This window comes from Sinocyclocheilus anshuiensis, unplaced genomic scaffold (genome assembly GCF_001515605.1).
Source record: "Sinocyclocheilus anshuiensis isolate Anshui unplaced genomic scaffold, SAMN03320099.WGS_v1.1 scaffold1170, whole genome shotgun sequence".
Lineage (NCBI taxonomy): Eukaryota > Metazoa > Chordata > Actinopteri > Cypriniformes > Cyprinidae > Sinocyclocheilus > Sinocyclocheilus anshuiensis.
This window is the reverse complement of record NW_015538055.1, coordinates 2,917,128-2,935,850: the sequence shown is the minus strand read 5'-3', so window position 1 is coordinate 2,935,850 and position 18,723 is coordinate 2,917,128. Positions and strand designations below refer to the sequence as shown.

The 18,723-nt window shown below is 34.7% G+C and overlaps 1 protein-coding gene across 2 annotated transcripts in view; it reads left to right on the top strand.

Annotated features, from left to right (window-relative positions):
* The first annotated feature begins 15,520 nt into the window (after positions 1 to 15,520).
* The window catches only part of LOC107683451 (homeobox protein MOX-2-like), a 13,956-nt gene continuing 10,753 nt past the window's right edge, over positions 15,521 to 18,723 (top strand). The window contains exons 1-2 of one of the 2 annotated variants that reach the window (XM_016479506.1): positions 15,521 to 15,577; positions 17,922 to 18,452. In XM_016479506.1, the coding sequence (XP_016334992.1) occupies positions 17,933 to 18,452 (520 nt within the window). In that variant the 5' untranslated portion in view covers positions 15,521 to 15,577; positions 17,922 to 17,932. Of the gene's footprint in view, positions 15,578 to 17,491; positions 18,453 to 18,723 lie in introns of those variants that run through there. The other variant, XM_016479505.1, reaches the window with a different exon arrangement.

Below are 18,723 nucleotides of genomic sequence, written 5' to 3'. Positions count from 1 at the left end.
TCCCTACATAATTCCCCTACATAATGCATATCATGAGCTCTCCAATTTGTTCTGTGGGCCGTCTTTACACCCACTCAACTGGGAAAGCCCTGGTGACCACATTTCATAAATGTAGCAGTTTTTGTAGCTTAACCCCAGTTTAGCATAAACATGATCCCGGACGAGCCCCCAAATTTGCATCTTGACTCTTTATCCTGTGCTCACCGCAGATTGCTAATTGATTATGGCCTTGTGCTTCCTCTCCAATGAGCATGCGATAATTGTGGCGGGTTGTTAAAGTCACTTCCTGTGTCTGAGTGTTGGCTCAATGTGAAAGCTTTCTACAGGCAGACCAATCAGGAGCTTGTTCTTGCCATTTTAGTTTCCATGGCGTGAATGGCCGACAACCCCAATTTTTTCTAACTTGACATTGTTTAGTCAATCTTAGCATGTCTTGAGTTATTTCTACAATTTTAGTTCTAGTGAAAATATACAACCGCTTTGGTGCTTCATTCATTCAAACAAACAAAGTTTCTGTCACCTTCTCGTTTAAGCAAACTCAATTTTTTTAGCTGTTTAATTCGTTCCTAATTTCTGCACATGTGAAGGTGAGTGCGTTGGATTTTTGGCTGCCAGTGGGGTACCAAGAGCAGATCTCTGTTTGAAGTCTGAGGTTTTGACTGAGATGGATTAATGTTCAGCAAGTTCAGCAACATGTCATGGGCATTTCTGGAAAGACTTAAGATGGAACAAGAGTGAGAGGATACTTTATCCACTTTATCCTTCTGACTATGATTACATGGACAAAGGGGAATTGACCATATCAGTATTTTTGGATGATGTCCATAGCAAGGTCTTGGCGGTTTTCAAACATATAAATTGCATAGGCTAATTGTTTAACAAAACAAGCCCAAGTATGTATACTGCATCCAATCAGTCATCATAACGTTACTACACACACACACACACACACACACACTGCAGAGGCGCTGGTGCTGATGTAAACGTCGACAGCCGCACTTATCACGAGGGCTATTCGCCCCGATTTGATCCGTTTACCTGCGAAATTTATCTTATTTATAATTTATATTAGCCTATTTTGTCATCAATATTTTGTTTTAAGGAGTTAAAATGGCCCTTATCAACCTTGATATACATATTCTATAACATTATTTTGACAGTTAAAGTTTTGGGCGGGTTTTTGTGAGCTTTTGGGCTGGAAATTGACCATCCAATCTGGCAACACTGGTGCTTGTTGCCATTGTGTCGACAGGTGCGGGGGAAGACAAGAATGTGTCCGATTAAGCGATTGAGGTGTTTTGTTGTTGGATGTAATAATGAATAAAGCAGTCGTCATTTACTCCCGACATCTCAGCCGCTGAAGAAGCAGAGGATTAATGTTTCTTTCGTTTTTGAAGGGAATGCGCCGATCCCGATCTACCTAAATGCGTCTATGTTTGCGCGAATCATTCGTGATCCAGCTTCATCTACAGAAGAAGTGAGTATTAAGAGTTTTTTAAGAATCTTTGCAAATCGCCTTTCCTAATAATGTGCTAGTTAGCCAGTTTCGCACTGAAGTTTACAGTCTGCTCGTCACCCCACGGAAGAGAGGGGCGTGGTCAGCAGAGCTCATTAGCATTTAAAGCGACATGGACTAAAAAACAGCTTGCTGAAAACAGAGCTGATTTTGACAGGGTAAAAAAGGGTGTTTTTTACACTACCATTGAGAAATTTTAACCAAACTATGATACAGACTTTTCATTAAGACCCTAAAGAATCATATCAACTTGTGTAAAATGGGCATCCGATGACCCCTTTAAAATAACTTATCTATATTAATATATTTTCAAGTTTGATTTATTCCTGTGATGGCAGAGCTGAATTTTCAGCAGCCATTACTGCAGTCTTCTGTGTCACATGATCCTTCAGAAATCATTCTAATATGCTGATTATCAATTTTGAAAAAGCCAGTTACTACTGTTGAAGTTTAGGAAGGATGTGTCAAAGAAATTAAAGCCAAATAAAGTATTTTTCTGTTTGATTTATCTGATTTACCCGTTACATGCCAGCATCCTCTGAGGCTGCAGTACAATGGCATGTCTGGATTAGTTTTAGACAATATGATTCATGTTCATTTGCTCGTACAGCTCTGAGAGTTTGCATGAAACGTTCTGAGAAAACCGCTAACCAGGAACAGCTGTGAAACAGTCAAGTAAGCGCTCGCCATATTTATGCATGAGAGAGGTTTCACTGGTTTTCATCTGTCGGAGCTGCACCATGTAAAATGCATGTGGTGCCGGTGTAGATGAAGTTTACTGCAGGGTTTTGTTCCATTCTTGACGTTCATCAGTTTCTTATGGTTTGCTTGCAGATTTTCTGGTGATTTTTTTTTTTTCTGGCTCGTCTCATAGAGCTGGAACTTTCGAGGATTGTAAAACCAAGAAGACAAATTCTTCCCTTTTGTTTTGAGGAACTGTTTTCTATAGCATCTTAGAAAAAGAAGACCCCCAGGTCCAAAAATCTGAGATGACTAATGACTTCTATTTTTTTCCAGTTTTTATTACAGTATTTTTTTTTACAATTTATTACAAGTTTTTAAATACTTATTTATTTATTTACAAATTATATTATCATCTTTTAGAGAAATGAACACAAATGTAATTTATTATTATTATTATTATTATTTGTTCCCCTTTGTGTTATGTATTTGAGCATTTACAGGGTTCCATATGGATGAATTGACATATGGACTGTATTGTTGCAAGAGAACAAATCAGGTGCATGACTATAATAAATAATTACTGTTAGGCAAGATATGAATCCATTACAAAGTGTTTCATGCTATATATTATTATTTATGCTTAATAATATTTATAGAAACTATGAACTTTTTATTTATTTTTTGCCTTTAGTATATAGGACAGTTTAAAGACACTGCCATACACTACCATTCAAAGATTTGGGGTAAGATTGTTTTTAAAGAAATTACTTTAATACTTTTATTCAGCAAGAATGCGTTAAATTGATTAAAAGTTACAGTACAGACATTTGTACTGTTTATATTTCAATTAAATGCTGTTCTTTTGAACTTTATATTCATCAAAGAATCCTGAAAAAAAATATTCCACAAAAATATTAAGTAGCACAACTGTTTACAGCAAAATGTTTCTTGTGCAGCAAATCAGCAGATTTCTGAAGGATCATGTGACACTGAAGACTGGAAAAATGATGCTGAAAATTCAGCATTGCCAACACAGGAATAAATTACATTTTAAAATATATTACAATAGAAAACGGAAAATGTAACTGTTTTACTGTATTTTTATCTTACCGACCCCAAACTTTTGAACGTTAGTGTAAGAGGAGGTAAAGAGGAGAAACTGGGACTTTTCAGCACCACAGTTCAAAACTGTTTACTATTTGTATATTTATGTTTCAATTATATTAATGGCGATAAGTTTTGATACAAATCTGAATGATCTTTTGCTTGATGTGTCTGAATGAAACTTGAGTATCAGAGTGAGATGAAGAGAGGTGAACCTTTCTCTCAAACATGCCTTGTGGTCTGTTCAGTTGCCTCCTACTGGTTTGCAAAGATGATTAATGACCGAACATCACTCAAATTCAGCACCTCTATCCTGTGAAATCAGAGAGACTCACTTGAGAATCATTTGCATGCCCGACATGTGTAAATTTGATTTTGTGAAGGCTTTGCTGTGTTTGTTTTGGCCATGTTTGAAAGTTCACTCCAAGTTGTCATTTCCTATAGGCCAAGTTGATGATGAAGGCATCAACATTAAAGGGATAGTTCACCCAAAAATGAAAATTACCCCATGATTTACTCACCCTCAAGCCATCCTAGGTGTATATGACGTTCTTCTTTCAGATGAATACAATCTGAGTTATAATAAAAAATGTCCTGGCTCTTCCAAGCTTTATAGCAGTGAATGGGGGTCGAGATTTTGAAGCCCAAAAAAGTGTGTCTATCCATTATAAAAAGTGCTCCACACGGTCCGGGGGGTTAATAAAGGCCTTCTGAAGCAAAGTGATGCGTTTGTGTAAGAAAAATATCCATATTTAAAACTTTATAAACCGTAATCTCTAGCTTCCACTAACTGTCGTACACGTGTTCATGAGAGAGTAGCATTCCAGTGGATGACGTAGCCGTAGTGTAATTTTTGGGTGAATTATCCCTTTAAGGGTTGTGTTTCCTCTGATTTTCCTTAAAATAATCTGTAAAACTGTATTAGTTCACCTAAAAATAACATTGTCATGATTCACTCACCCTCATGTAGTTCCAACATTCCAAGTGATGTTCCTTCATTTAGTGAAACACAAAAAGATATATTTTGAACAAAGTTTCAAATGTTTTTTGAAAGTCAATGGGGTCCAAAACACAGGACTCCACTGATTTTCATTACTGTATATGAAAAAAAAAAAAATACATTTTTTAAATTGTATGTTCTAAAACCTGCCAATGGTGTCTCTTCGTACTGTTCAGTCACAGTGTGGCATGAAGCGCCATTTCAGCGAGCATTTTAAAATCCTGACGCCTGTGATTTCACAGATGTGTTTTTGTCAGCACACATCGGGTGTAACAAAATCCTGTCTGACAGCCACTTAGATCATTTCCTCTTTTTAAGACCCTGTATTACAGCTCTCTAAAGGTAAGGGCTGCTCAGCACATAGCACAACGAAATTGGGAATGTTGGGTAATCTAATTAGAGGGCAGGACGGGGCCCGTGGGGCCACAGACTGTGGTGAAGCAGGGAAACACTCGCCCTAAAGCTGCACACCGCAGGCTGGCTGTGGTAATGTCTGAGAGACTAATTCTTCCTCATGAGGAAAAACAGGGCCTTTCCTGGAGGGAACGGACACCGAGTTCGACAATCAGTGACCCTTTGTTTTTACTTTTAACAGAAAAAGTACACACACATATATATATATATATATAAAAGTTACACTAAAAATGTTACACTAAATAGCTTGTTTATAATTGTTTAAATTTAACTTAACATATTCGGTAAAAATTATATTTGATTTAACAGGATGATACAAGTAATTTGATTGTAAAATACAGTAAGAATTTTGGTCTCGGTAGTGAAAAGTATGAATTATCATAATTTATGGTAAAAAACGTATTACATAAATGAAGAAGAATATTCAACATGACCATTATTGTTTGTTTAGAGTAAAATATTGTTTAAATATTTGTATTTTTTTTGTAACTTGTATTTTTTTTGTAAACAAACAAATTAGCATATGATTTATGCGCATCATTTTATGCATCACGGTGTTTTGTTATACATTTTTACTTATTTGATGTTTATTGCATTGTTTAATGTTCATAAAGCCAGTTATAATGACTTTAAATCATTATGTGGCTTTTTATTTTACCACTTATGTTATAGAGGTTATATAAGTAAATGTTAATATACTAAGCAGATGTAAGTAGTTTAAGTAGGTTGTTAAATGAATTCATTCCTGCTTGGAAAGTCTGTTTTTGTCACCAGATTTTTACCGTAATTTTAACAGGATTTTAAAAAGTTTTATTTATTATAATAATTATGTATTTATTCCATTGGTCATGCAAATACAAATGTATTATATAAATAAATAAAAATTCAAATAAGTGTAATTTTAAAAATAAATTATTTTTATTATTTTACTTTTTTGTATGGAGATATATATAGTTTTATGTTACATTTTAAGATGTCTGGTTGATGTTTATTGCATTTCTGTATTTTGAAATCATTATGTGGCCTTTTATTTTGACAATAACGTACAAAGCAAATTTAAGTAGATAAATTAATTAATTTGTGCTTAAATTCTATTTTTGTCACCAGATTTCTACTGTAATTTTAACAGGATTTTTAAAAATCTTTATTTATTTATTTTTACAGAGAACATACTGGAAAAAGAAGACAGGATGGTATAAAAGAAAGAGAGTGAGAAGCAATGCACAAATACAGTGAGAGAGGGTAAGACAGGAGTGATTTATGTCCTGCTATTGAGAAACTAAAATAAATTCAAACTGTGAGAGAAACATACAGTACGGACTGTAAAACACAAGACATGCTCGGCCGCTTTCCCTGCCTTAACCTCAGAAGCTTACGCTCCCTCTCCGCAATGTCAAAGCCAATAATTTAGGTTTTTGTCCTTTAGGATATTATCTGAGTTGGAAAGGATGCTGTTTTTTTTCAGCCCAAGTTTGTTAGAGGGAATTCTGTTTGAGTTGCGGAGGTCTGTTTTAAAGAATCAGATCAGTAGTCGTTTATGACAGCATTGTGAGTCTCTTGTCTGTTGTTGGAGTCGTGACGTAGTGGTCAGCGTACATTGAGTTGTGGTGCTCATTTTGGAGGTGCAGGTTTGCATCTGGCCTTTGCCAGGTGTTTATCTGCGATGATAAATGCAAAACTATAGCTCAATCCGTGATAAGCCCATTTTATTTAGACTAATCAAAAGGCTCGATAAATGTGATACACTTCATTTAGAGAGAAAATAGCACAGTGTGGGGCGTTTGATCAACATTATTTACACAATACGCCACAACTGTGGCAAAAGCATTGAGGGATTCAGAGGCCTTCGTGTCTTGGCGAACTTCGATATGCGCACACACTCAGAGACACGTTCATTATCTGCTTCCGCCCGTCTTTTTAAACTGTTTATTTATGAAGGTGGAAGGATAATGATGTCTTGATTACACAGCAACAGGATTTGCCTTTGTGCGCTCTGTGACTGATGTGAAAGTGTGAGAGTGCAGTAAATAATTCATCTGCTTGATTTGTGACGCTGTCAGCACAGTTTGTTGCTCTCAGGAACAGAACACCAGATTGAGATGGGAGAATCTGCTAAATTCAAGACTGGCATTCTGTGAGAAAGGAAATGTGAGAAGAACAACTTTTTTGTAACACTTTTTTTGACTTTTTATTGAAAGAAAAGTATCTAAAATACAATATATTTGATAAAAACTAGAGATTAGAAAGCCCCTTTCTAAAAAAATAAAAAAGGTCTTTTTAGATCACAATTCTGACTTTTTTCCCCTTGCAATTCTGAGAGAAAAAAAGAAACAAACTTGCAATTCAGAAATGCAAGATGTAAATTCAGAAATCCGAGTTTACATCTTGCAATTTTGAGTTCATATCTCACAATTCTGACTTTTTTTTCCAGAATTCTGTTTACATCTTGCAATTCTGACTTATTTTTCCTCTGAATTCAGAGTTTAGATCTTGCAATTCAGATTTTTTTTTGTTTCTGCCACAGAATAAAATATAAAAAAGGTAATCGCAACATTTTATCTCACACTTTTTAATCTCACAATTTCAACTTTTCTTCTCAGATTTGCAAGTTAACCTCTCAATTCTGACTTTTTTTCCTCATAATTGCAAGTTTATATATAAAACTCGCAAATTCTGGATTTGTATCTTGCGATTCTGACTCGGAGTTTACCATGTGGCGGAAACAAGCTCCTAGAGTTCTGCTCAATATTTTTGTGGATTTTTTCAGGATTTATTGTGAAATAGAAATATTTTAACATTAGAAAAGCAATGTTTGTCACTCTTTATCAATTGAACGTGTCCTTGCTGAATAAAAGGTATTAATTTCTTTCAACAAAATAAATAAAAATAAAGTAGTTTTAGTAGCTAGTGACTCAACAACCTGCCCTCGTGGGCTCAAATTTACACCCCATGCTTTCTAGGAGTCTCTTTATAGCTGCTCCTGGCTTTTGGGTGAGTGTTTTTACACACTCTTTGTGATCCCTAGCATTTCCGCTATGTCCACGTGCGGTTGACTCCATGTGAAAATGTCTTGGAATCCAGAGTTTTGATTTTTCCTGCTTTGTTCTGCCTTGGAAAGAGGACTAACACATGCTTGGCAAATGTCTGTTCGAATTTCCAAATTCCAGTGAAAGTGGAGAATCTTGTTTCATTGTTTCATAATGCAGTTCTAATGAAGCACGCTCACGTCCCTTCGAGATCGTCCTACGCTTTGCTTTCCGGTGAGAAGTTATCCTACACCCCCGTCTGTCTGACAAAACTCCCTATTGTTCCCTAAATCATGAATTGTATTCAAACTTGGCCAAGCGACCTGACAATGAAGGATGTCTCCTTCACGTGAAGTTCCATTGAATTTTTTGTGAGCTACGGTCATCCACATCTGCAATATGCAGGGAAATTACCTATTATAAGAAAGTTTCTTTTTGTCCACTCAAATATCCCCAGTTACTCTTTCGGACCAGCCATGCAGGCAGATGTTGGGTCAAACAGGATGTTTCTTCCCCTCACTCTCTGTCTTTAATGAATCTCTGGAGAGGGTCTGGATAGGGGCTGGACCTGGATCTGTCTCTTCCGTTTAAACCTTACGATTCATTCTCCCTCCCTGCTTATGTAACCCTCATACTCTCAGTAAAACTTGCCTGAGATTCATCATGTGTCAAAAAAACTCGGGCCAGAGCAAGCGATGGTGCGACTGATAGTAATGTGAAGCAAAGGGTGCTGAAATCACTGGATTTTTAATGGTTCTGAGTATTTGCTAATACTAATCTTCAAAATCATGTCTTTTTTTATTACAGCAACATGGCATTTTGAATCATTTTGCCATCAACACGTTGAGCCTGATTCATCTTTCTGTATATTATTACGATGTGCGTAATCAGAGTGGCATTGCAAACTCAGTAGGATTCACTGATATTTCCCACAGTATCTTACAGAGATCATGGATGAAAGAGATCATGAATCTTACTGCTAATCCACAGTGTGCTCATATGTATGTCGATTTCATTTCAAACTAGGGTCCAGGCTAATAATTTGAATGTCAAATAAATAAATAAAAAACTGTATAAAAAGAAGTCTTTGAAAGAAGTCTACCAAGGCTGCATTTATTTGAGCTAAAATACAGTAAAACAGTAATTATGTGAAATATTATTACAATTTCAAATAAGTGCTTTCTATTTTAATATATTTTAAAATATAATTTATTCCTGTGATGCAAAGCTGAATTTTCGGCATCATTACTCCAGTCTTCAGTGTCACATGATCCTTCAGAAATCATTCTAATATGCTGATTTTGTTCGAACATTTCTTCTTATATCAATATTTTCAGCATTTATTTGAAATAGAAATGTCTTTACTGCCACTGATCAATTTAATGCATTCTCGTTTTTTTTAACATTTATAATTTGATAATATTGCTGTTTCATTTTGCTTTCTAACTTTTCTTTCTTGCTTTATTTATTGTGCATTTATTTATTGTTGAAAAGGTGTCTTTCCAGGTTTATACATCTAATATTACTTATTTCTCTATATAGTATATATAAATACATAAAATATATAGCAGCTTTTATATATTATAAAGGATGCTTTGGCATCAAGCGGTCTAAAAACCCCAAAAGATTCCATGCAACGTCTGTCAAGCTCTATATAGGACAAAAACACTTTAAAACTTTGTTGAAAATGAATTAATATTTGTGGTCATTTGAAATGTTATAGTCAAATTTTATTTTTTTATTTTTGGAACTCAAAATTTCTCCATTTGTGTTCCAGAAAAATTAACAGCATACAGGTTTGGATGAGGGTGAGTAAATAATGACAGTATTTTCTTTCAGTGTTTTAAAGTGACCTATTCTTTTAATGTTAAGCAGCCAGGCACGCATTTGCCAACCCACTTTGACATGCCTTTGCAGAACGCCGTCTGAGGAGACACAAGCTCAGCACTGACTGATCTGGCAGGAGTGATCGGGACTTTCAAGTGGATGCCGAAGTGTTTCAATATCCTTCTATTGTCATGAGCCTGCGTCACAACCCTTGCCCAAGGATGGAGATGGGATCGAGTTGGAGCTGAATATTAAACCGCAGGCTTGATTAGAGGATGATGGAATTGTCCTGCAGCAAAATGGGGAAATGCTCAAGAGCTCCACTTCCCACTCTCAGGCAATAATATATTTTAAAATATAATTTATTCCTGTGATGCAAAGCTGAATTTTCGGCATCATTACTCCAGTCTTCAGTGTCACATGATCCTTCAGAAATCATTCTAATATGCTGATTTTGTTCGAACATTTCTTCTTATATCAATATTTTCAGCATTTATTTGAAATAGAAATGTCTTTACTGCCACTGATCAATTTAATGCATTCTCGTTTTTTTTAACATTTATAATTTGATAATATTGCTGTTTCATTTTGCTTTCTAACTTTTCTTTCTTGCTTTATTTATTGTGCATTTATTTATTGTTGAAAAGGTGTCTTTCCAGGTTTATACATCTAATATTACTTATTTCTCTATATAGTATATATAAATACATAAAATATATAGCAGCTTTTATATATTATAAAGGATGCTTTGGCATCAAGCGGTCTAAAAACCCCAAAAGATTCCATGCAACGTCTGTCAAGCTCTATATAGGACAAAAACACTTTAAAACTTTGTTGAAAATGAATTAATATTTGTGGTCATTTGAAATGTTATAGTCAAATTTTATTTTTTTATTTTTGGAACTCAAAATTTCTCCATTTGTGTTCCAGAAAAATTAACAGCATACAGGTTTGGATGAGGGTGAGTAAATAATGACAGTATTTTCTTTCAGTGTTTTAAAGTGACCTATTCTTTTAATGTTAAGCAGCCAGGCACGCATTTGCCAACCCACTTTGACATGCCTTTGCAGAACGCCGTCTGAGGAGACACAAGCTCAGCACTGACTGATCTGGCAGGAGTGATCGGGACTTTCAAGTGGATGCCGAAGTGTTTCAATATCCTTCTATTGTCATGAGCCTGCGTCACAACCCTTGCCCAAGGATGGAGATGGGATCGAGTTGGAGCTGAATATTAAACCGCAGGCTTGATTAGAGGATGATGGGATTGTCCTGCAGAAAAATGGGGAAATGCTCAAGAGCTCCACTTCCCACTCTCAGGCAAGAACAGCCAGAGTAATGCCTCCCTTGAGAACTCCTGTGTGTGCGTGTGTGTGTTTGACCCCAGTGAGGACAAAATATGCATGGGTCAGTGAGTTCTGCTGGGATGGATCACAATATGATTGATAACCAAACCAGCTATTTTAGCTTGTCTCTGTCCTGACGGGTGATGCGCGTCTGTTTAATGGAAATTATGTTTGCCATACCAAAGAGGCGTTTAGTGGTAGCATGTCCACCACTGGGGACAAACATAATTATGCTGTATTTTTTGATATTTTGCATATTTTATGCTGCTTAAAAATAAAACGGTTGCTGACAACCGAAGAAATTCACAAAACATTTATACATTTGTACACAAACCTTTATCATTTATTGCATTAAAAAAAAAAAAATTTGATAAAATGAATGAAATGATTAAAAGGAGATTATGAAATTATTAAATTAAATTAACATGAAATTATTAAAAGGAGATAATATGCTCTATTGATAGATTTAATTAATTAAATATTACATTTATTTAACAATGTAATAATTAATATTATTACACTTCATAAACCCACATTTACATTTTAGAATTTAATTATAAAATATAACAATTCTGCACACCACTCAGACTTGCATCACCACATCTAAAGTATCTAACATTATTATTCGTTTTTTTTTCAGTATCGAAAGAGGGAAGCAGATAAAAAAAAAAAAACGTTTTATGATCATTCAAGTTTGAGTAGTGTGTGGGATTTATTTATGTTCTACTACTATATTCTGCTTTTATCCCATACACCTACGAATGATTTGGATGTGTGAGGCACTATATTTTTTTATCAAAATAATAAAATCGATTTTTTTATTAAACAATTTTATGAATATAATAAAATATAATTGAATTAAATACTTCATTATTTATTCAATTATTATTACTACAAGTAATTAAATACATTTTTAAATATTGAATTCAATTATACTTTATTATAATTAAATAAAAAAATAATTTAAATATGGGTTAATGAAGTGTTATGATTATGTCATGTAATTTCTCAATATCTTTGTATCTAAAGTTTCATATACATTGAGGAACAATGTCTAAAGCCACTAGAAGAAAAAAAATAGATTTGTTTGCATTATTTTAAATATTAATATTAAAATCTGCATAGTAGTTTGAGCACAAATTTAAATTTAAAATTATTGTTATTTATTTAGTAGCCTATGCACCCTTTTTCTTTAATGAGCAGCATATTTGATTAGTGACCTAAAAATAGTGCAGAAACGTAATAACTAAATAATGATTTTTCTTGGTTTTTATAGGTCTCAGAATAAAAAAAAAAAATGAAATGTTATTTCCAGCTTAAAAAAAAAAAAATCTCAGATTTTCATTATTCTTAGACTTTTGGATCCTTCATTAGCTCCATGAGTGTAACCGGGCAGTTCACACCAATAACACACAAGTAGAGGTCAGCAAGGCCATTTACATATTAAACACAGTCTGTCTAATTAATAGTGGTTGATGAGGATCTAAAGACAAAAGCTATAGATTAATGGCCATCATACTTCAACTTGAATGCCACATAAACCTTGGAATAGCGTATAAAGAGAGAGTCCAACATCACATGTGGGTTTTCCTGATGAAGTTCTACCCTCACATTGAGAATCCATTAGTCCGCTATAGGAAGAAACCTCCCAAGCCCCCTATTAAGGACAGGGAGTCTCCAGCACTCTGGGATTTGGCCTTCGTCATCGGCACCGACAGCGAGAAGGAAGCTATTAAATCATAAAATGTTGACTTCACTTTTTGAAATGAAAGGATTTATTAAAACAGTATGGTGGACCGGGGGGTACAAAAGACTTTGTGATGTATTTGGCTGTTAGAGTCTTCAGAACCGTTTGTGGCCGGAGAAGCTGGTGGGCGCGACAAAACTAATTGGAGCGTGTGACAAACAGCAGAGAGAGTCGGACTTTACAGTCAAATACTTTTGTGATTTATTAAACACAAATTGTACCACCAACACAAGGAATAGCATGGAGGCTTTTTACTGCGTTCAGTCAGTGTGTAAAGCACACCTCCCAGATCATCTCTGAGGACACATTCATAATGCTGCAGTGAAATCCGTGGCTGCTGCTGGGTTTAGTAGACAACGTCAGCGCGCATCCCAATTGCTTGTGTGTGTGTGTGTCTGCTATTTATAAAGGTTGCTTGTTAATTTAACAGCTAATTTAATTAGTTAATTGCTTGTTACATTTAAATTAAATTAAATAAACATTCATAAATAAGATATTTGAATTCATATTTCATTAAATAAAAACAAATATTTGTATGATTTTCAACAAAAGCTAGAGTTATAAAAGTATCATATTTTTTAGGGCACTCTAGGACTACTCGAGAAGATTTAAAAGAGGCCCAGATAATTATAATCTCAGAATTATTCTTTATTACTTGTATTTATTTATTTATTTATAAGAAAAAGATATTTAAATTCCATTTTAATTAAAATATTTGTATGATTTCCAACAAAAGCTATAGGGGTATAAAAGTACCAGATTTGTTTTTTCTCATGAGCTTTTGTTGTGTTCTCAAGGACACTTTAGAGAGGCACAGAAAACAATCGAATATTGCATTTGTAAGTTAATTAAATTTAAATAAAAATATTTATAAAAAGATATTTGAAATCAAATTTAATTAAATGAAATCAGAAATATTTATATGATTTTCATCAAAGGTAGGGGTATAAAAGTACCTTATATATTTAATTATCATTTTAATTTAGTTCAAAATCTTAAAAAAAAAAAGACCACCATAATACTAACAATATTGCAAAAACAAATCCAATTTGTAAGATTTGCAAAAAAAAAAAAAAAGTACATAACTCAAAACTCAAAAAAAAATAAATAAAAATAAACTGGAGAATACAAAATTTAAACTGGACAACAACCTAGCAAACACTTGTTTTTAATTGATAGAGGACAGACTTCTTTGTGATACTTTATCGGGACTGAATGATTTAAATGAGAATCATGTCAGTTCACAGGACGGCAGTGTGGCAAAACTGTCCAACAGATGTTTTTTGAGTTTTTTACAAGACATCAAATATTTCAGAGCTCTATAGCACTGTAACTGTGATTCCACGTAATCAATCCTGTTCGTACAATCTAAGCTATTTGCATTGTACTGCTGCCGTTTGAGATTGAGATAAACTTGACATGAATCCAACACTTATGAGAGCCAGTAAATGTTTGAAGAATGCTACTGATTTTTTTTTTTAAAGACTTCAAGTTTTATTTCACAGTATGAACATTTTATGTTTGCCTGTATAAAAGAAGGATGTCACCGTGCAGTTTAGAAATATGATTATTGTTTAGTCAGATGTTTTGTGCAAGTACTTTAAATAGCAACAACAAGAAAAATGTATGTACAGCAGTCATGGGTGCAACAATAAGAAAATTGTGGATGTGTGAAATTGAATTGAAATGGAAAAAGTCCATAGTTCAAGAAAACCCAGACTGGATGACTGTTTTCCATCTGATATTTACATGCTCTCGAAGTCTGCTTTTAATTCTAGGTACTCTTCAGTTTGTAGAACAGATGCAAATATGACTTTTCCATCGTCCTTTCATTTCAGCTGTTTGTAAATCTTTGATAAATCTTTTATCCTTTAATCTTTTATCCTGCAGAGATGAATGTTTTACTGTAAAGCTGGTGTTCTGTCTTGTATTTTTTTGTTGTTGCATAATTTGTGTAGTGCTGGAGAAATGCATATGAGTAGTCAAATTATAGTAGTTGAAATACACTATCTACAGCTATTTAAAAAGTCATTTATGGAAGCAATTATTTTATGCATTATAAAAGCATTATATTAATTATATAATTATCATGCATTAAGCTTTATGTTAATTAGAGAGACTAAATAGATTCAATAGAGACATAGAATATGTATATAGAGTATATATATATATATATATGTATATATATATGTGTGTGTGTGTGTGTGTGTGTGTATATATATATATATATATATATATATATGTGTGTGTATGTAAATGTTTAAAAATTTATTGATCACACTGTAGGAACATTTACTGTAAATGAACTAGTGAATGCAAAAAGTTAATTAAAATACTAAATACTTTTTTTTTTTTTTTACTGGACGTAAGATACACTTTTCCTTAAAGTTGAACCAAAAAAATATTGGGTGATATTAAAATTATGCAGGTCATTATATTATTTCATTATTGCATATTTAGTTTAAGGTTGATATTTTCAATATTGAATCTGTGTTTGTTCTTTATATAACCTCATATAACTTTATATATAACTGTGTTCTCTCTATAAATGCATTTAATTAGATTTTGACTTCTGTGTTTTGGGAAGAGAGTAGAACCCAGAGAACTACTGAATACTGAATACTGAATCATTTATTTGGAATATTTATTAATAAATTGTATTTATTTATTTAGTTCATATTTTGTTCAAAGGCATTTGAAATGTAATGTTACAGACCAAGAATGAAAAAAAAAAGTTATTTAAACTATACAAATTAATTAACACATCTTGTTATTATTTTTAACTGGAAAAATGAAATGAATCATATTAGTTATGTGAATCTATTGTCACCTCTAATACTTGAAATGTATGTTTTATAGGTTGTAGAAGCCTGTAGAAGCTGCTGAAGTACTCCACTGATTTGTGTCGCACTGTTGGTAATGTAATGTATGTTTAATTTTTTGTCTCATGCTCTCTCTCTCTTTCCTTCTATTATGTGTCTTCCTATGCAACTGTTTTCTATTTGTCACCTCAAAAGTGAAAAAAAAAAAAAGCTGCTTCGTGTGAGATCTGATCAGGCCTCAGTAAATCATGCCACAGGGCACCGCTGTGAGCAAGAGGGCATGACGGATAGTGAAAGAGAGAAACCGCTTATGAAAACAAACCTTGTGTGAACAGCATCCAGATCCATCCTGATAATCTGACTAATAAGCAGGACAAACAGAGAATTTGTTTTACTCACCCGAGACATCGGCGGTGTGACATGGTGCTTTGAGAGATGAGAATGACCATCTCTCTCTCTAAATAAGGCCCTGACTCCACACTCTTTTCCCCATCTGCTAAAGCTATTTCCCCCAGCAAGGCATCTGATTTCCTCTCCCTCTTTTACCCAGGAGCATAGAAAGGCCCTGCTCTGTGTGCCGTTGCACCGCATCTGTCGCTGTGGGTGAAACCTTTGGGACGTCTTGAATGGCGATGCTGTTAGTTCAGCAGGAGCAGTGCGGGCCGCGATGAGCGCTGTTACTCTGATTAAAGCAATGATACACTACCATGACCGCGAATTACCGCTAATGTATATTCCATAAAGAATCTTTTATTCATTTTAGTGGGAAGTTGTTGAATTTATATGGGATATATCGTTGGGTATATACATGTGTGTATACACTGCACATAAAACATTATGATTTTTGAACCTATATACATTTTGAAGTAAATTTAGCTAATCATTCTGATTATTATGCATGTAGCTGCAGTTTTTATGACCTCAGTAATTGAGAGATTATATGTAATATTTGAATATATTTAATTATAATGTATTAGAATAATAATATATACGTGTTATAATAATTTAAATATATATGTAAAATAATACTGTTGTTTTTATAATACAATTATATTATTATATTATGCAATTGGTGCTGAAACTATTTTCACTCAAAAATTGCTAGTAAATTTCACTAACAATTAAAAATTGCAAGTAATAGAAGAAGAAGAAAATTATTTTCTTGTAAAACAAACTCCAATAATCTCTGTTTTACTTACACCTTCAAAAAATATTGCTTTTCAGTGTACACTACCATTCTCAGCTTATCAGCAAGATTTTTTTTAAAGCTGAATAAAGATGAATGCTTTTATTGTTACAGAATATTTTAATGTTACTTTTTTAATGTTACAAAATATTGCACTTTTCAGATGTCATCACATTTTAAAATATATTAAGATATTTTAAATTGTTACAATATTTCACGTTGTATTTTTGATCAAATAAATGCTGATTTTGGTGATAAAAAAATGTTACAGACCCCAGACTTTTGGAACAGAATGTACATTAACATGATGTTGATTAGTCCATCACAGTTTTCTACTTCATTCATTTTGAAATAATTACAATTTAATTATAATTATTCAGAAATTAATAAAGTAGAAAATTTTCGACTTCAGTATTATAAAAAAACATGAGAAGCAGCTTTTAAAAAAAATCATGCATTTGTACTTTGTTGAGGTTGTAGATGGTTGTCGATGAACTGCACAAAAAGTATGGCAGAACTTTTTGAACAGTTATACTTCCAATAGAAGAAGATCTACTGCTTAGTGGCTTTTACCCCTGAGCTCCTGTCCTCTAAATCATTCTCATAACAGAGGAGAAAGTGCTGAAGATCAACAACCCATTAACACTTTTAACCCCTCTCAGTTGCTCCGACCTACTCAACCAATCTGACTTTTGTCTTTTGGGACCAGAGGAAAAAGTCATAGTTTTGAACACAAATCACAAGAGAGATTAAAAAGGGCCAAACTGAAACTCTGCCTGTTATTTTCTGGCATGTTTTAGATGTATGGAGCTGCAGGGCTGGACTGGCTCGCTTCAGTGGACAGTTGTGGCGGGGTTCTGTGACCCAGCCTCCCTCTCATGTTACGGCCCTATTTATAACATCTACCACCCCTCCTTCAGTCCCAGCCCATTGCCCAAAAGCCCGGCCACTGTTAGGAAGCACCTTTCCCTCTCAGCAGGGCCGCAGTCTGCGCTAGACTGTCAACTGAGATCCAGCTCTCCTCATCATCATCAGCTGCTGCTGCTGTTTAGCCGCGCTGCCTGGCAACTCTCGATCGCAACGTGCATGGGATTATCACACACACGTGTACAGACACACTATTTTTCTTTTTCCTTCATTTTCCTCTTTTTTAAGGAGACACTGTTTGAAGTGAGAATCAACGGAGCGTTTTGTGTTTCTGCTGTTTTGTTTTTGTCTTTGGGAAGTTTTCTTGTGGTTTTTATTCCACTAGCAGCTGGTTTCATGCATGCGATGGATCACACGCTGTTTGGCTGTTTGCGCAGCCCTCACGCCCCTCCGCAGGCCCTGCACCCCGCCTTTGCCCTTCACGGACGCTCTGAGCACCTCTCCTCGTACCCTGACCTCTCCACCTCCTCTCCTTCTTCTACCTGCATCGTGAGCGGTTACCCAGGTGAGGATGAGGGACTATTTGGGGGACACGGGCATCAGCGAGGGCTGCCCATGTCCCAGCAGCAGCATCATCATCATCATGTACCCCAACCGCAGCAGACCGGATGGCACATACCGCAGACGGCCAGCGTCTCTCCGGCCAGCGCCCGTCTAGGACTGGGGGTCTCGGCCACTGATTCAGGCTCTTCAGACATGGGCCCCGGAGGCCCCAGCCTCTGTGCAAGCACACCGAGCCTCGGCGGAGGGGTGCCCTCGGGTGCCTCCTGTGTTCCTGGAGGGGATTTCGGACGTCATACGATGTCTCCAGCCGAAGCGGAGAAAAGGAATAGCAAACGAAGAAGTGACAGCTCTGGTAAGAAACAAGCTCATTTTTATTTTAAACTAATTAAGGGGTCTGATCTGATCAAGTAATTTTTCATACGTAGTCTTCAGTTTTTATGTAAATCTTTTTTTTTTTTTTGCAAATCTTACAAATTGGATTTTTTTGCAATATTGTTAGTATTATGGTGGTCTTGTATTGTTTGAAATTAAATTTGTCAGATCTAATTTTATGTATATGTGTAGGTGTGTGTGTGTACATGTAGATAGATATATTTAATTGTAAACTATTTAAATTAGAAATA